General features: G+C 39.6%; 1 protein-coding gene across 1 annotated transcript in view; it reads left to right on the forward strand.

Annotated features, from left to right (window-relative positions):
- CEP350 (centrosomal protein 350) overlaps positions 1-17,314 on the forward strand; it is a 70,340-nt gene that overhangs the window by 32,188 nt on the left and 20,838 nt on the right. The window contains exons 18-30 of the mRNA XM_066324737.1: positions 89-199; positions 444-575; positions 2,058-2,191; positions 2,566-2,685; positions 3,130-3,296; positions 3,779-3,975; positions 4,518-4,702; positions 5,611-5,698; positions 6,042-6,188; positions 6,989-7,146; positions 10,637-10,759; positions 14,635-14,834; positions 16,564-16,775. Coding sequence (XP_066180834.1) covers positions 89-199; positions 444-575; positions 2,058-2,191; positions 2,566-2,685; positions 3,130-3,296; positions 3,779-3,975; positions 4,518-4,702; positions 5,611-5,698; positions 6,042-6,188; positions 6,989-7,146; positions 10,637-10,759; positions 14,635-14,834; positions 16,564-16,775 — 1,974 coding nt within the window. The remainder of the gene's footprint in view (positions 1-88; positions 200-443; positions 576-2,057; positions 2,192-2,565; positions 2,686-3,129; positions 3,297-3,778; positions 3,976-4,517; positions 4,703-5,610; positions 5,699-6,041; positions 6,189-6,988; positions 7,147-10,636; positions 10,760-14,634; positions 14,835-16,563; positions 16,776-17,314) is intronic.

Consider the following 17,314-nt stretch of genomic DNA (forward strand, 5'->3'; position numbering starts at 1 on the left):
TTTAAGAGGTAGTTGGAACCAGTGGCTGAAGCAAATCAGGCCTTTATATTTAACTTGCATGGTTAAAAGTTGTTTTCCTGATCTGTAGGCACAACAGCAGCGCCATGAACGGGACTTGGCTCTTTGGAAAATCAAGGCTGAACAAGAAGCTTTAGAAAGTCAAAGACAACTGGAAGAGGCAAGGCAGAAGGCAGCTCAGGTAAGGCTGCCCTTCAAAAATGTGGAGTGTGTAAGAGGCAAAATGTTGTAAGTAAATCCATGCCTACAGGTATTGTTAATTTGAAGCTGTGGACATATGAAAGTGCCAAAAGAGTTTTATATAGGTAAAATAAACTCTCAAGGGCCTGTTTCAAAATTTTTTCTGGCAGCTTTTGAGAAATAAATCTGTAGTTACTATAGCCAGACCATTTTGAAGAGCTGAAGTGTCTGTGTTTTCTGCATAGGTCCATGCAGAGTCACTGCAGCAGCTGGTGCAGTCACGGCAGGAGGCTGCACAGGAGCCCCCATGCAAGGCTGCAGCCAAACAGGCAGAACCTGCACTGCTCACTACAGATGCAACTCACCAGCTCCTTGAGGTGAGGCCTTAGGGAAAGAGAAAAGATATTTTAACTGCAGTATTACTGTGAATACTTTTTCACTTTTTAAGTTATTTTCTCTTTGGTGTCATTCTTGGTACAACTTCTTCACTTTCATAACATGACAAATGATAACATGACTTCAAAGGAGTCTGACATCGTTACTTAGAAGTCAATCAGCAGCCTTAAATCCCTGTTCCATATTCTTATGATCTTCCAGTTAATGAACTGGTAAGAAGTTTGCTCTTCCAGGATAGACTGATGACAGTGAACACAGCATCTTCAGTTTGTAGGAGTCCCTCTCCATCAGGGATTGATCCTATGTCTTTTTCATGTGCAAATTAAATTAGAAAAGCAGAGAACTGTGATTTTGCTAACTGCTGAAGGTAGAAGAACAACAAATAAAATTTAAAAAAAAAGGAGAAGGGAGAATCTTGAACAAAGCTCTTGACTTGGTACAGAGTTTGAAGTTTCTTCATTTTGAATCTCTTTGTTCTTCTTGTGCTATACAGAATATTTATTAGTTTTCAGGGTTTTATATCAGTTTATTAGTTTTTTATACTTCTTGTTTCCAGTATGTAGCAGCTGCTTCAACGGTAAGGAATGCAGTAACCAATAAAAACTTACTCCATGACAGTTTAGAAATCACTGACTGTGGGTCAGTATTATGGGATGGAGTGCAAAAGGCTGATGAGTGTCAACAGAACTGTTTCTTCACAGCTCGTGCAAATGTTGGTGCTCACCAAGACTGTTTTTTTGATGAGTAATGGAATTCTAGAATAATACTGAGGTACTTGTTCTGGGCTCTGCCAAATATGTGAAGTTTAAATAATTTTTGAGTAGACAAGAATGGGTTAAAGGAGCCCAAAAGCTCAGACACCTCAGATAGATGCAGTGTATTGGTCATTGAGAGTAGATAGTGAAGTCTTGGACAAAACCAAGGAAACATTTGCAGTTTTTAGAGCTGAAGTGATAAGAAACCAGCTAAGAAACAAGAGAGAAGAAACAGAGAAGACAGCTTTTATTTGGTATAAGATTTTAATCTCTTCAAGTCTCGATTGAAGTTTGAAGACTGAGCATAAGAGGTGCTGGTGGAGAGGCTGATGGGGATGACCTGGTCACTGATGCTGGCTCAGCAGAGTAGCTTTTCCATCTCCGTTCACAAGTGATTCCAGATACTCACTAGAACAGCCATTTGTTTTAACTGGAATGCAGCAGTGGAAACACCTGTCACCAATATGCTGGGAATATTTTTGAGTGTACACTGTAATTTATTACATGTAAAGGAATGGACTATTTGTATTCACAGAGCAGTATGCACCTTTACCACCAGAAGTGACATGTTGTTACAAACCTTTATAAACCCGTGTCTTACACAGTTGTTATAAATCACTTAATGGTCTGCCAGAACAATTATTTTCTCTCAGAAGCATTTTAATGCTGATCAGCTGACTGTATGCCCATGTTTTTTGCTGTACTCAGATGACAGAGTTAGCACGAACCCAGATGTCAGACACTGGCAGTGCCCCAGCTCCAGCCTCTGCCTTGTTTGACCACCAGCGGCAGCACCATTCTGAGTTCATGAAGCAGCTGAGGGCCCGAGCTGATACAAACAGGTTTGGCTTAATGTTTCACATCTTGGCAGAGGGGAAGTAAGATTTGTTAGCTTTTACTTCTCCCAATCTTGCAGAAAAATTTAAGATGTCGTAATAAGTGAGCTTTTAAGATGAACTTGGATCCCATCTTTATGCCCTTAATAGTGTACACCAAAGGTGACATTAACTTGTTCTGTGAAACTCTACATAAAAGAGTAGAAAAAGATGATCTAAATGTTTTGTGGGATGATTTAACCTAGTTTAAGCTTTAAGAAATCTTTTAGCAGAAATTTTAGTTGTTGCTACTTCGAGTAAACTGATGAAAGCTAATGAAAACTGTGTTACTCCTATGTTTAAGATAACACAGATTTAGCCCAAATGCTTCTCATTTTCAGGAAATGTGAATCTGGTGCCATATCACAAGGTAAAGAGGAGACAGTTGACTCAAAACAGACATACTCACCAATGTTTGATAGTTACTCTGAGTCCTCAAGATCAAAGGTTCATGATCAGAGGTAAGAAGCTTTTTGTGTCCTGTTCACTTACATCATCTAGTTAGGTCCCATGAAATTTCTCACAGCTCTTCTCTGATCTTGAACTGGAAAAATGTTGTCCTCTGTAGTTCTCCTAAATTCTAAAACAGAATTTCTAACTTACTTATTTTTTTAAAATCTAAAAGAAGATTTGTTTGCATTTGTTTATCATCACTACTCACTTGCCAGGTAAAGGATGTCCATACCTTCAGACCACATGGATTTTAAGCCAGAATAAAAACAACAATCAGCAGTTTGATGAAATTTGGAATTTTAAAGTAACCAAACTGCACTTTAAAGCCAAAACCAAACCCTCTGCATGTTGTTTATTGTGATGTTAATCATGTTGTGTACAGTAGTGATGTAATGTGAGTATTTTGATATGTGCATAGTATTTAAAAAAAAAAATATCTCTGGATAACACAGTAGTACCAGCAGCTGCCAGGAGAGCCCTTCAGTTCCATCTCATAAGGAGAATGAGAAGAAGCTTTCCCGCCGTGAGAAGACAGCCAGCAGTGTTGAAGAGCAGGCTCAGACTGCTGCAGATGATTCCTTGCCCAGTGACAGTGTTTTGTCCCTGCCAGATGAAAAAGGTTGGCTGTACTGCTGGTGTGTGATGGGTCTGAAGGTGGGGAGGGGAGAGGGAGAGAGGGTGGTGCTGTTTTAGAATGAATTTATTAAATAAATGAGGGAAAGTGTGTGAAGAAAGCTGAGCCCCAGGTGAATTGTAGTCCCTTAAGAGGTATCAGAGAATGGCACAGTGAGATGGAAACCTTTGAGATTCTGCTGTGTTAGCTTAGCCACGTGCTCATGTGCTGAGCCTGCAGGCACAACACTAAATGTTTCAGCAACTTCAGGCATGTTTATACCTGTGTACCACAAATCTATTAGGTCTCTCGAAGCTGGATAACAGATGTCCTCTAACTCAAAATCACTCTTCCCTAAACACCCATTTTTCTACATTAGTTATCTCCCTGTCTTCCTGATCCCCCTAACATTAGTGAGATGAGACAGACTAAATGGCATTCATGGTGCAAAACTGAGTGAAAAGCCTCTTCCCTGATTTCTCCCTCAGATTCTGCTTCTGTTGCAACAGAGTATTCCCTGAAATTTGATGAGTCCATGACAGAGGATGAGATTGAAGAAAAATCTTTCCGGTCTTTGCTGCCCTCTGAGAGTCATCGCAGAAATAATCTGGAGAAGAAGCGGGGCAGCCGTGATGATTCTGATGAGGAAGTGTCCCCAGACAAAACAGCTCTGTCATCTATCAAGGTAGATGAAGCAACCATATTTAAGTTAAATTAAATTAACTGAGTTGACATGGTTAAGCTGATAAGCTTCCAGTGAGCTTTCTTCGATGTGTTTGCAGGGTTGAGGGTTCTTCTCCTCCCTGTGTTTCTCTGAGCATTTCAAAACAGAGAGATGTGTCACTCATGCTGTATGTCAGTGTTGTACAAGTGTGATGACTTATGGAACAGTCCATCCAGGCCTCTACTTTGTGGCTTAGGAGTGACCTTTTGAGGCAGGTTTTAAAACCCCAGTGGATTAAATCCTCCAACTATATTAACACATGGCTAGGAGATACAAGAGGGTGCCTCATCTCTCTGGCCAAAGTGGAGACCTCCCAAAACTGTCACACAGCCCAGGGCAAAAAAAGCTGGTCTGCACAAAGCTCAGAAGAAACACAGCTTCCCTTGCTGCATCTGCTTTTGTATATCTGTGTGTATACACACACAGACATGCACTTTGTAACTGAAAAAAAAGCCATGGCATGTCTCTTGTTTTTTCCATGCCAACTTTGCCTTTCCTTCTAGGAGCTAAGCATGCCGTTCTCAGGGGGGCAGGATAGTTTCTCTAAGTTTACCATGGAGATGGTAAGACAGTACATGAAAGAGGAGGAAATGAGAGCAGCTCATCAGTCGTCGCTGCTGCGGCTCCGGGAGAAAGCTCTCAAAGAGAAGACCAAGGCTGAACTGGCTTGGCTGGAACATCAGAAAAAGTAAGGCAGCTTTGAATATTATATAAAACTGAGTGATAATTTCCTTCTACTTTTCAAGGGTTTGTTTCCACCTTACCACTCCCTTATTAAGTATTAATGGTTGAACTAATCTTCTGACATCAGTATTTTGTACAGTTGTTCCTGGGATGTGGAAAGAACAAGATCCAGTTTATAAATGTGCTGTAATATTTACATTGAATGTGGTTTGATTAAGAATTTCACTGAAACAGTAGAAGAGCAGGTGTTTGTTGTCAGTTAGAGGAGGTGGTTGCCAACCATTCCTCTACACATCTTAATTCAGGAAGATACAGAACTGTAAAACAGTTTGACCTGCCTTTGCTTGATGTCTGTCTGAGGTCGTTTAAGTTTACTCGGGTCACATTTTGTGAATCTGGATACATGTTGTACTTAGTGATTTGTTTCCAGTTTGAGATGTGCTTTGGCAAATGAAGTCCACTTAAAGTACCCACTGATACCAGTAAACAGCAGTGGCCAGATTTAATCAGTCATTTTCTCTGCATGAGAGTACCACTGTTCAGCAGACATTTTCTTACAGTTTCTTGTTATTGTGGATTTGACAAAGGATTATTAGGTAGCGAGCCAAGTGTCCTTCCTTTTGTGTTTCTCAAATGGTGAGTGTGCTACCTCTGCAGAGCTTCTGCCCATTCTTTTGTGATCTATTAGCTGAACTGGCCTGTTTACTGTGTCTGTCTGACCAAACCGTGCAAAATATTCCACCACAGAGCATGCCAAGGATTAGGGTATATGCCCTTCTGCAGAACAGGAAAAGTAAGCTTTTTTTTCTTTAAAGACTAAAAGGCCTTTTTTCATATTACTTTATTGTTGTTTATTATTATAAAGTTATCCTATTACTTTATTTATATATCTTCCTTTCATTCTATTTGCAGGCATTTGCGAGACAAGGGAGAGGATGATAAGATGCCTCCTATTCGAAAGAGGCAGCGTGGTCTGCTGCTGAGATTACAGCAGGAAAAGGTAAGGGATGCCCTCTAGGAAAATTGTCTTGAAAGCCGTATGTACCCATTAAATGTTTCAGACACTGTAAATATAGGAATGGAGAACTAGCAGTATTTCTTATCTGTAAGTTTTATTTGCATTTCAGTCATATTCAGCACATTGTTCTCAAGGGTCCTTCTCTATATGTAATCTCATGGTTGAGACTGAAGTATTAATTGATCTTCAGTTCTTTGCTACTGAAATTCAGCCTAGCTCCTTCCTCGTATAATTGCAGTCATGTCAAACCCACAGCAAGGTCACTGTGGCAGCTTTGTGTGTGTTCTTGTCAGTGGTCTCATGCTGACTCTTTTACACCTAAAAGGCAGAAATTAAACGTCTCCAGGAGGCGAACAAGGCTGCTCGGAAGGAGAGGCAGCTCATCCTTAAACAGCAGGCAGAAATCGAGCGAATCCGTCAGACTACAATGAAACTGCAGGAAAAACTGAAATCTGCAGGAGAAAACAAGCTGGTGAGTGTTCAGCACACAAGCTGGAGTCTTCCCTCTCCAGCCATGCAGCTGAAAGTGTTACTAGGAATGGAAAGCTACTAGATTAGACCTATCACTTGGAAGTTTTGTCTGCCTGGAATAGTCTCACCCCATTTATCTTAGCAGTTTATGTTTAATTTCTTTAGAGCATCTTAAGGAAATGCCTTTGGAGAAGTTACAAAATGTTTTAAATGCACAGTAGATGGTGACTGTTCATTCTCAAGCTGAACTAATGACTTTGGAAATGTGAGTTTTTTGATGCTTAGAGGTCTCAGGCTTTGATTTTTTTTTTTTATTTTTTTGTCAGGCCCAAAGTGCTATATATAAGCACTAACCCTAAAACTTCCTGCTGTGTGTGTTAGTGTAATTATACTAAGTTTCTTGCATCTACTTTATAAGGTAGCAAAATGAGGTTTTGGTAAGTGACTGCCTCCTTACAAAACTTTGAGAAGACACAAGTCTAATAGTAGCACTATAGAAAAGATTGGTTTCTTGTTTGGGTAACTGAATTCTGGTGATTTGTTGTTTTGGTGAGGGTTTAGGGGTTTATTTTTTGAGGTTCTGGATACAGTTAGGGGAAAACTTAAATTATGGAGAGAACTGGTGTGTAAAAGCTGTGTGTCAAACAAAAATGAATTGATGAAGTTAAATCTCCAAGTGAACAGATTTAGTATTTCATGTAATCTAGAGTTACAAGCTAAAATAACACAAATTAACACAATTTTAAAAGGATTTTGGTATGTTTTTTAATGTTTTTTTTTCTTTTAACCCTTTAATTGCAGGATCTTCCCAGTGAGGATGACATCAAGCAGAGCAATGGTTCTAGCCCACTTCCAACTGATGCAGAAACACGCAGCCCTTCCCCAATCTCCATCTCCAGCAGTGAGACCAGCAGCATTATGCAGAAACTTAAAAAAATGCGCAGCAGAATGGATGAAAAGTAACTATATAATTTTTTTCTTTTATAAAAGTTTGCTATTTTAATGGAACAAGTAGGTTTGGCCCACATCTGCACTAAAAATGGCCATGAGAAATATTGATGGTGTTGATATCACATTTTGATCTGAATTGCCTGAAAAACAGCTGATTGGAAGCATGATTAAAACTATATTAATCTTCAAATATAATAATTTAACGGTTCTTGCATGATATTAAGATTCAAACATTATAGCAGACCATGTGGTCAGGGTTCCATTGTAGAAGATTTGGTTTAATATTCTTTGTACTTGATAGAGTTGGTAAAAACACAGCAGCTTAAGAGATGTTGATGTTTGTAGATACAAGGAATATGGACAGGTTCTGGCTTTACAGCACATCTTGTCAGAGTTTCTCTTGCAATGAAAGACCTGAAGTCAAATGGTCGAAATGGTGCTTGTATTTTGTATCTCCCCTTTTACCTTAAAGATTAAAAATAATGTAGGGAGTGAGACTCTGGAATTACAGTGCCAATTTTTATTTTGAGTTGAAAGGTAACTTATAACAGCAATTGTCTTATGCAAAAACTAGTAACTGAGTTTCAGATTTGGCTCACAGAAAGACACTGAGGTTATCAGGTATGTGATTTCTGTCTAATTATCCAGCAGCTGAATTTTAATTTTGATTGCACTAAAATCAGCTAGGATTAATTCTTTAAACATTTTCCTTATTAATGGAGGTGATATGTACGTGAATGAGAATATATGTGGTTTACAGGTTGGAAGAATGCTGAAAATGTTTCCAGAAGAAATAACAAAATCTGTGTGCAGCTCCTGGCTCTGAAAACCTAAAATGAACCTCCTGATTTCACCTATGATTTTTTAGATAAAAAATTGTTTCTGCATCCTTCTGGTGTAGGAACTATTTATGTGCATGAAACATCCCACACACTTTACCTGCTTGTGCTCATTAGTTTGAAGCCCTAAATTCTTATTTGAGACTAATTCATTGAAAGTCTGGCTTCTGCCAGTTGCCATAAGAAATAATCTTTGCTTAAACAATTCTTTTGCGCTTGGAACCAAGATAGTCACTGCACTTTAGTCTGTGTGGGTGATCTTTGGAATATTTTTTCCCTTGAGGCTCAAACACAGCTGGATAAAATATCACAAAGCAAGCAGTGCTGTGAAAGGCCAGCTGTCCTTGACTCCTTCGCAGCCTATTTGCTTGCAATCATTTGAGAGGCACATTTCCACCCATGCATGTACTTGAGTATGATGAAAATAAAACCCAACAGCAGTAAGGGAGGCTTTGGTATAAGTAGGAAAAGCACAAAACTTGTTGTAGTTTCACGGCCTTTGTATCTAGCCTGAATTGATTGCTGATTTTTGATGCTGGTAAACTGAACAGCCAAAATCACTGATAATTAATAATTTCTGAGTTGTCGTATTTCCAGAACTAAACTCCTGGGATTCCAAGTTGTATGAAGCCACCCCATCATCATAGTGGCAAATTCTCGAAGTATCTTTTGAGACTGGTAAATGACTTAGGATGGGGACTTGAAAAGCTTGTGTATTGTAGGCCATGCTGACTTCTAGGGTCTCAAGAAAATATTTTTTCCTTCTGATCTTATTTTTTTGTTAAAAGAGGTTCTTTTATCTTATTTTTCCCTACAAAACAAATTCAAAAATTTTAAATGGTGATAAAAAAGCAATCTGCAGCTTATGAATTTTGAGATACAGTATTAATACTAAAAGAGATGACAAGTATACTTGTATATTCAAGACTTCCTTTGCCACTTTTTATCAGCTAGTGGCTTTGTGAATATTGTTCTTGACATCTTATTTTTTCAAAGTACCTTCATTTCTAAGCAACACTTAAGAATTGCATAAGGACTTCTATATTACAAGGGATAGTAGCACACATAAAGTACATTCTACCTTTAAAGCTATTTTAGTCATAATTTCATTATTATTTTATGTAGTTGGAAACATTGCTCACCTGGAGAATACTTTTCAAAAGCTGGATGCCAGGATTTGAGGTGGAACAAGTGGAAATTCTGTGTGACCTACGTGGTCACGTGTTTTTGGTTTTATGGTTTTAAAAGTCTTGGATATATGTTCAAAGGAGGAAGTATTTTGTGTAAGCGTAAATGATTCTCTAAAACTTGATTTCCCTCTTGTACAGTTTTTGCACACCTTTGGCAGGTGTTTTGGTAGTGATAGCAGTGCTTATTGATTGAAAAACACTGCTGACTTTTTTTTTTTAATGTCCTGATTTGTAAAACACATAAAAATAACAGTAAGATGTTTGGTTTGGGGTGTAATGATAGCAAGCTGCCATTTGAGAGGAATCACGGTGGGAAATAGGGTTCAAGGGAAGAAGCTGAATGATAAATACAAAGGAACTGAAGGAAGGAATTGGGAAAGCCTGCCATGCTGGATTTGCTGTACTCCACAGCAATGGGTATCCTTTTGCCTCCTTACTTAGGAGGCAGCTTTAATATTTGTCTTCTGCTAAAAGGGGAATGAAAGAATAGTTCTGTTTTCATTTTAACTGGTGAGTCTGTGTAGCCTGCATGTGAACAGGAGCATGCTCTGTCAAAGAATTAACCACTTTCCCCTGGCTTTCCTTGCATATGCAGCATTAATGATAATCTGTGCAATAATGGATTAAATGCTTATTTTCATTTGCTTTTCCTTAGTGTGCTTCTTAGCTTGCATTGTAGTTGATAGAGCTAAATGGAGCATGGTATTTTTCTATAAATTTGATAATTCATTAGGATTTAGCTTAAAATGGTGATACTTTTAAGAAATACCATTTTAAGCACAGCTGTACAGTATGCAGATTTTTTTAAAAACAAAAGGTATTATTTTTCTGCAGTTAGTACTTCAAATGAAATATATGAGTATTTGAGATCAAGTCTGTATTTTGTTGCAAAAAATCCCAGTTAGCAGCTAGAATGTGAATGGCAGGTGTATCTTGGACTTTTCCTGGAACTGTTCATGTTTTAAAAGTAAATTATTTAATCTCTTCTTTCTTTGCTCTTTCACTGGTGCTTACCTTACTGTAGAAAAATTTTACAGAGGTTTCACCTGGTGAAGAAAATGTGTTTAAAGTTTTAGACCAGCAAATTGTTAATATTGCAAAACCAGCATGCTCTTTGATACCAATAATACACTCTTTTGAGAGAATAGCATGAGAAAGGTCAGGCTGAGATATGTTAACTGATGCCTGTGGAAATCTGCCTCAAATAATAAAACTCTCCAAAATTTAAAGAAAAATACAGTAGTGTGAAAGTAGCTTGTCTTTCATTAACAGAAAATGAAGTATTATAAGTATATGTTCTATAACCTTTTGCATAACAGTGTATAGTTTTTGTACTGCAGATGTTGGGTATTAACTATACAATGTTAAATGCAATTAATTTTAAAGTTCTTTGCCAGATGCTACCCTTTTCTCATTCTTTCTGCCTTAATTGCTATCTTAGTTTTAAACTCTTCCTCCTTATTTTGTAGACACTGCTCTCCTGTTCACTACTTCTTCTCTGTCTTTACGTCTCACCACTGGGCCTCTCTCAGTGTCTGTTTTCCCAACCTCCACCCCAAATTCCAGCTGTATATCTACAACCAATTGGTCAGGTAACTGTTTATTTCTCCAGTGATAGACTCTTTGATAGAGCATGCTCTGTTCAGTCCTAGAAAGTCCAGAGGTTCTTCAGCAGTGGATGTGTTTCCAGATTTTTATCAATGACATAGATAGGGGGATCACTCCACCCTCAGCACCAAGTTGAGCAGTGCAGTTGATTTTGCTGGAGGGAAGGGATGCCATCCAGAGGGACTTGGACAAGCTTGAGGAGTGGGCCAGTGTGACCCTCATGAAGGTCAGCAAGGCCAAGTGCAAGGCCCTGGGTCAGGGCAACCCTCACTATCATTTCAGTCTAGAGAGGGAATGGATTGAGAGCAGTTCTTCAGAGAAGGACTTGGAGAAGCTGATGGATCAAAAAATTGGGTATGACTGCAGTGTGCACTTGCATCCCAGAAAACCAAGTCTATTTTGGGCTGCATGGAATAAGCGCAGGTCGAGGGAGGTGGTTCTGCCCCTCTAGTCCACTGGTGAGACCCCACCTGCAGTCCTGTGTCCAGCTCTGGGGTCCCCAGTGCAAGGTGGACATGAACATGTATAAGCAGGTCCAGAGGAAGCCACAAAAAATGAAAGAGAGGGAGCACCTTTCCTCTGAAGAAAGTCTGAGAAAGTTGAGCTTGTTCAGTCTGGAGAAGAGAAGGCTCCAGGGAGACTTTATTGTGCCTTTTCAACATATGCAGTGGGCTTATAAGAAAAATGGAGAGAGACTTACCCAGGGCCTGTAGTGATAGGGCAAAGGGTAATGGTTTTAGGCTGAGAGGGTAGATCTGGATTAAATATAAGGAAGAAGTTCTTTGCCATGAGGTTGGTGAAGCACTGGCACAAGTTGTCCTGAAAAACAACCTGTCTCATCCCTGAAGGTGGTCAGATGGGGCTTTGAGCAGCCTGGTCTAGCAAAAGGAGTCCTTGCCTATGGTAGGGGGATGAAACTAAATGATTTTTAATATCCCTTCCAACCCAAACCATTCTAGGATTCTAATCTCTTATTCTTACTGTGTTCTCAGTCGCAGACAGTTCACTTTGCTTCCACTGTTAGGTTGCTACTTCAGAATAGCTGCAGAAACCGCATAGTTTGGGCTTATAGTCAAGACACCTTAAAATGTACAAGAACAATTTAGAGCAGCAGGTTAATACTTACATTTGAAATACATGGATAAAATATGTCATGTTAGCACCAGGGAAACAGACTTTGAAATCATGCTGCTGTAATCTGAGTGCTGCTGCTTCCTCATTGCTCCCCCACATTTCCAGCTGCATAGATGCCACATGTGCTTTTGCAATTTTTTTTTCTGCTTTTGAGGATAAATGTGTACGCTTGGTGTTGCAACTGGAACCCTCTAGACTGCAGTAAATATTAAGGCAATGCATCTGCTATTTTGTGGCTCTGGCCTTTAAAACCCCAGGATTATGGAAGGGTCTGCATCTTTGGCCATGCTGCTTTGATCCTCCTCTTCTTGTGGGTTTTTTGTTGGAATCGTCTTTCTCTCCCATCACTTCTGTTGACTTATCTTTCTTACTAAGTAGTTCTTGTGTGGTAATTATTTTCGTGGCAATTTCGTTAATTCTTCTCCTGTTTGTGGTCTCCTGGGTTAATTCATTTGACATCTGAGTGTAAGGAGTCCCACTCTTTTGAATCCATTTATTTCGGCCTTTCTCTTGCATTTTATTTCAACTGGACTTGCCTCTCTCAAGATCCAGCAAACTGCAAAACTTTCTGATGAAATCAAACAGTAGAAACAAAGAAGAAAAAGTTGCTTTTTGCATTGAGGTCATTGCAATAATGACCTTCAAAACAAGTTCCAGATGCATGATCTGCTGACTAATTGGTACTGATGTGTGCATGAGAGTAAGAGTGGATGGATCTGATAGCGCTGGTGAAAGACACAACATTATCATGACTGTGCCTGTCATGTTTGTAATGCAATTGCTATTGGTAGTTTGCTCTCTTAATGGTACCAGCCTGTCCATTTTGTGTAAGTGTAGATGATGTTTGATGTTTGTCTATAGAAAGTGATAAAATAGGTCACAAAATCGTGGAATCTGTCAGCTCGAAGGTGGCAGGTGTTCCAGAGATTCTGAGGTGCTTCTGTTTTTCACCTCCTCTTGTTTTGACCATCAGAAAGAAGATTGTGAGTGTCTCTTAACTGGCTTCTGAAACTTTTATCTTCATGTCGTAACTTGTTCCCGTTGTCTGAATCTGTCTCAGAGAAGGACTTGTCTGAATCTCAGCCTTTCTGATCAACTGCCAGCTCACTTTTCCAGGGAACAGAACAAACACTAAGTGAGCAAAAGAGGAATGTCCCTTAGCAGGCAAGACCTGCATATTAGTTACTTGGCCATTCCTGTCTCTGTAAATAAAGGGGTTTTTTGAAACATGGGAGATTAAAAAACACAAATGAGATTATTATCTACTTTGCAGCTTAAAAACTTTGATGCTAAGTGCTTGGAATGGCTTGAAAATTATAAGGACGTTTGCAAAAACAAAGTATCACAAGTCTTTGAAGTCTGCCTTATACAGCACCACAGCTTCTGTACCGATGGCAAACTCTAGCTGGCAAACTACAGAGTGGATTTTCTAGAGTGATTCTGTGATATCTTAAAGCTTTTGGTGGAGGAGATGAATGGATTGACAGACACTGTTCTCCAGACTTGGCATGCCAGAGGAATTGTGTGCAATTGCTGTTGAATTTGCTTCCAATTTGTTCTCTGAAAGGTTAAGTGCTGTGGCTACATCAGTGCTCAGAAATGAGACAGGATCTGGCAGGGAGAACAAGTGTGTGCACACAAACTCATTCATACCTGCAAAATACTGTGAAGGGTTTGTCAATTCTAAGGTTTCATGGATCACTTAAGTGTGACGGAGAGTCACACGTGCGGCTGCTGTTAGGAGCACGAAAGGACGAAGCAGGCAGCAGGAGGTCAAGCAGGAAAGCTTCTACTTTATTTTTCTGACTCCATATATATACAAATTTACAGACAGGCCAAGATTGGCTACACAGGTAGCCACCTCTTTGACCTCATTGGTGAACATCACCATCAATCATCTTTCTCCTCCCAGAGGAGAAGAATGTAAGCATGAGATTATTTTCTAAAAACATACATAGTTTACTTGAAGCTGTGTGAGAACAAAATGCAAACAGTGAAAAGCAGGCAAACTTGAGGCAACACTTAAGAGCTCTTTGTCAGAAAGAAAGTATCTCTGAATTTTCAGCATGAGCTTTAATTTTTATTTCTTCTTAAGCTAGCAGCCAGATGTTAGTAGCTGGGAAGAAACAGTCAGGCATCATTATTCTCTTGATGCTGTCAGCTCACCAATTAACATTCCAAGTGTGCCAATCCATAGAGATTATGCTTAAAGGAAGAAGGATTAAAGCTCCAGGAGGACTATTAATATAGAATCACCTTCTCTTACAATAACGTATTTGGAAAAAAACATGGGGCAGCTGAGGTTACCATTTTTCTGTCACTGGGATTAGCAAAAAAGAAAAGTTCATTTTCCCAATGGTCACAGCTTTCTAGAAGGTTCCAGTTTCATACCACAGATACTTTTCATGTCCTGAAATTGTGAACATTTTCTGTTCCGTTTAGCACATAATTTGTACCACTTTTAATGATTTTAAAGGTTTTTTAAATGTAAAAAGCCTGTTTACAGTATGATGTAGAATTCCTGCAGAGAAAGGAACCGTTGTCTACTTGTGGGGTTTTTGCAGCAGCACATCAGAAGTCTGGGAGATAGCAGTTATTGTGGATATCATCCTAGAAAACAAACTGAACAACTGCAGCTGCAGGAATGGTGGCAGAGGAACATCTGGGTGTTGGGAACTGAGAGTGTGGCTGGCTGGTTTGCCATCGTGCTGTGCTGTCCTGTCAGGTTCCTCACCAAGAGGGAGCAGAAGCTGATGCAGCGCCGGCAGCACGCGGAGGAGCTGCTGGAGTGGAAACGCCGCCTGGACGCCGAGGAAGCAGAAATACGGCGGATGGAAAAGCAGGCTCTGGCTGCCTGGGACAAGGAGCTGCTCAAAACCAAGATGGCCAAGAAGGAGCTGGGGGAGCAGAGAACTGAGCCCAAAGGTAATGGGAACTGAGGGGAAATGACACATATGACAAGACTGAAGACACAAGGATTGCTTAGGTTTGCAATCGTTTCCTTTTCTGATATTTTGGTTGTTTTCTGAACACTCTTAAAATCTCAAGTTCTACACTCTGTTGCGTGTTTTACACAGTAGTTAGCTGTGTATGTCTCCTTTGCTATGTATCCTCCCAAGTGAACAGTGCAGCATAAGCCCAGTCACTTCTACAGTGACTTTTCAGTCAATTTTACATACACTTTTTAAACTGTATTTCTGTCTTTCAAAGCAGAAATATTGCAGTATGGCATGATCTTTTGCTAGAAGTCTCCTGAACTTTGTTAAAACTGTTTTCCCCAGTAGTGAGCAAAGTGTTTCTGCTTGTTAGCTTTAGTACTATTGGTGAGGATGGCTCTTGTCAGGGGCTGCTTTGCCATTGTCTGTTTTCAAAAATTGAAAGAATTTTTTTCTTCTCTCTGGTGTTAATGCTACCTGTTTGAAATGTTTAGCTGTGGTATAGTATGCTAGGATGTAACTAGTATAAATGATGCCACTGTGAGGAAAAATTGAATTCCCAGATGTTGGGAGCTACAACTTCACAGTTCTGTCTTAAGTGGATCATGCTGAAGCACAGGGAACTGAATTGCAGTGAGAGAAAATGATTTCAGAGATTGTTCTAAAAACATTTCTATTTTCCCTTTTTTTCCCTGATTTGCTGAAAGTAGGCAGCACATCCTTTGAATGTGCAAAGGGAATTCGGAGTAATGCCCTATTACACTTGTTACTGAAAGCAGTCGTGGATTTTAAGCACTGTAAGGCATTTTAGAGATGATATGTGTATGGGTCAGTAGGTTCCAGTGAACAAAAATTCAGCACAAATGCTGAATTCTTATCAATATATGAGAAAATAGCCTTGCTTTGTACTGATTGTACCTACCAGTAAGCACTGGTGCACAGCCCTGCTTCAGAAGGAAAAGACCTTCTCCCCAGCCTTTACTCAAACACTGACTAGTTCTCCATGGCCACCTCAGTAATGCCATGACTTCTGTGGAACATAGTAAACAGGAATATTGAAAAACCACATTGTTATTTTGTTTGTTGCCATTTGGGGCACTCATGATGAAATCATAGCATTAAAATGTTTTCTGCAACTACTGTAAAGGAAGCAATCAATTCTAAATTCAAGATCTGGCCTGCAGATTATACGCTCCTCCATGACTTCTTCAGACTAATAGTGACTCTTGCTTCTGTATGGTCAACTGGAAGGACAGGTTTCCCCAGTAATCTTTTCAGAGTGTGTTGTCTGGAAAATGTTACAATATCCTGAAAGCCTCTTTATTTTAGATATTCAGCAATCACTAAGAATGTTGGGCAGTTTTCACAGATGCACGGAATCATTTGGATTGGAAAAGGCCTTTTGAGATCCTAAAGTCCAACTTCTTACTGATACCACCTTGTCAGCTAGACCAAGGCACTAAGTGCCATGTCCAGTTGTTTCTTGAATACAAATCACAGCTTCAAATCATGTTTCTCTGGTAAACAGGCTTGTTCTTGCTAAATATTTCACCATCAGTGTCTAGGTGAGTGAAATAATACTTGTTTGACATGTACTGCTAGAAGTTACTATTTTATCTGCAGACAGCATAGAAAGTTTGCCTTCAGCCTTATATGCCTCTGCATATAAGATGGTGCAAGTTCTGATGTGCTTTGTTTTTTCTCTCGTTGAATCTCAGAAACAGCTAGTGAGGAAGAGTCTCCAGTGCCTTCTTGCTCTCACCGGAATAGTGAAAGCTCTATCCCAGAAGATCTTGGCAGTCTGGCTGCTGAGTCTGTCCCATCAGAGCCCATGGGCCATGGACAGCCAGAAAGCCCAGATCAGAGTACAATTCATGAAGAAATGGTTTATTCTGAAGATTTCAAGTCCTCTACCTCGCCTGGCAAACTGGTGAGTGAGCTGTTCTGCTGTGTGTACTGTTACACACTATCAGAGAAATGGCAAGTACAGCCATCCCAGTTGTCAAAGTAGAGATTAGACTGTTAACTAAATCTGTTTTCTGTTTTTATGATACATTTCACATTACTGTGAGTAATCATTTTGATCAGACATGTGCTTTGAAGTCTTGAGGAAATACATTTTCTGCACAGAGTTTAGATATTTTTAAACTTGTGGGTCGTCTTGCAAAATATTTTGTGTGTGTCACGTAGGTATGCAGTGCTAAGTGGTGGAACACTGACCCAGTTTAGCAGTGTGAATTAGCTGTAGGCTAGCTTGTTGCCATTGTATAGATTCTTGGAGGCCATGGAAGCTATGCTCTGTTTTTCCACTTTGCCTTATTTGCTAGTAATGTATCCCAAAGTGTACCCATGGGATGAAGAAGCAGACCTGTAACCTCATGCACAGTCCTTTGGGTTTCAGGTGGTGTCTGCTTGTCTGCCTTATTGTTCTATTCCAATCATTATGTCTAGCTGGATGATAATTTTGAT

The sequence above is a fragment of the Sylvia atricapilla genome, chromosome 9 (genome assembly GCF_009819655.1).
Source record: "Sylvia atricapilla isolate bSylAtr1 chromosome 9, bSylAtr1.pri, whole genome shotgun sequence".
Classification (NCBI taxonomy): Eukaryota; Metazoa; Chordata; class Aves; order Passeriformes; family Sylviidae; genus Sylvia; species Sylvia atricapilla.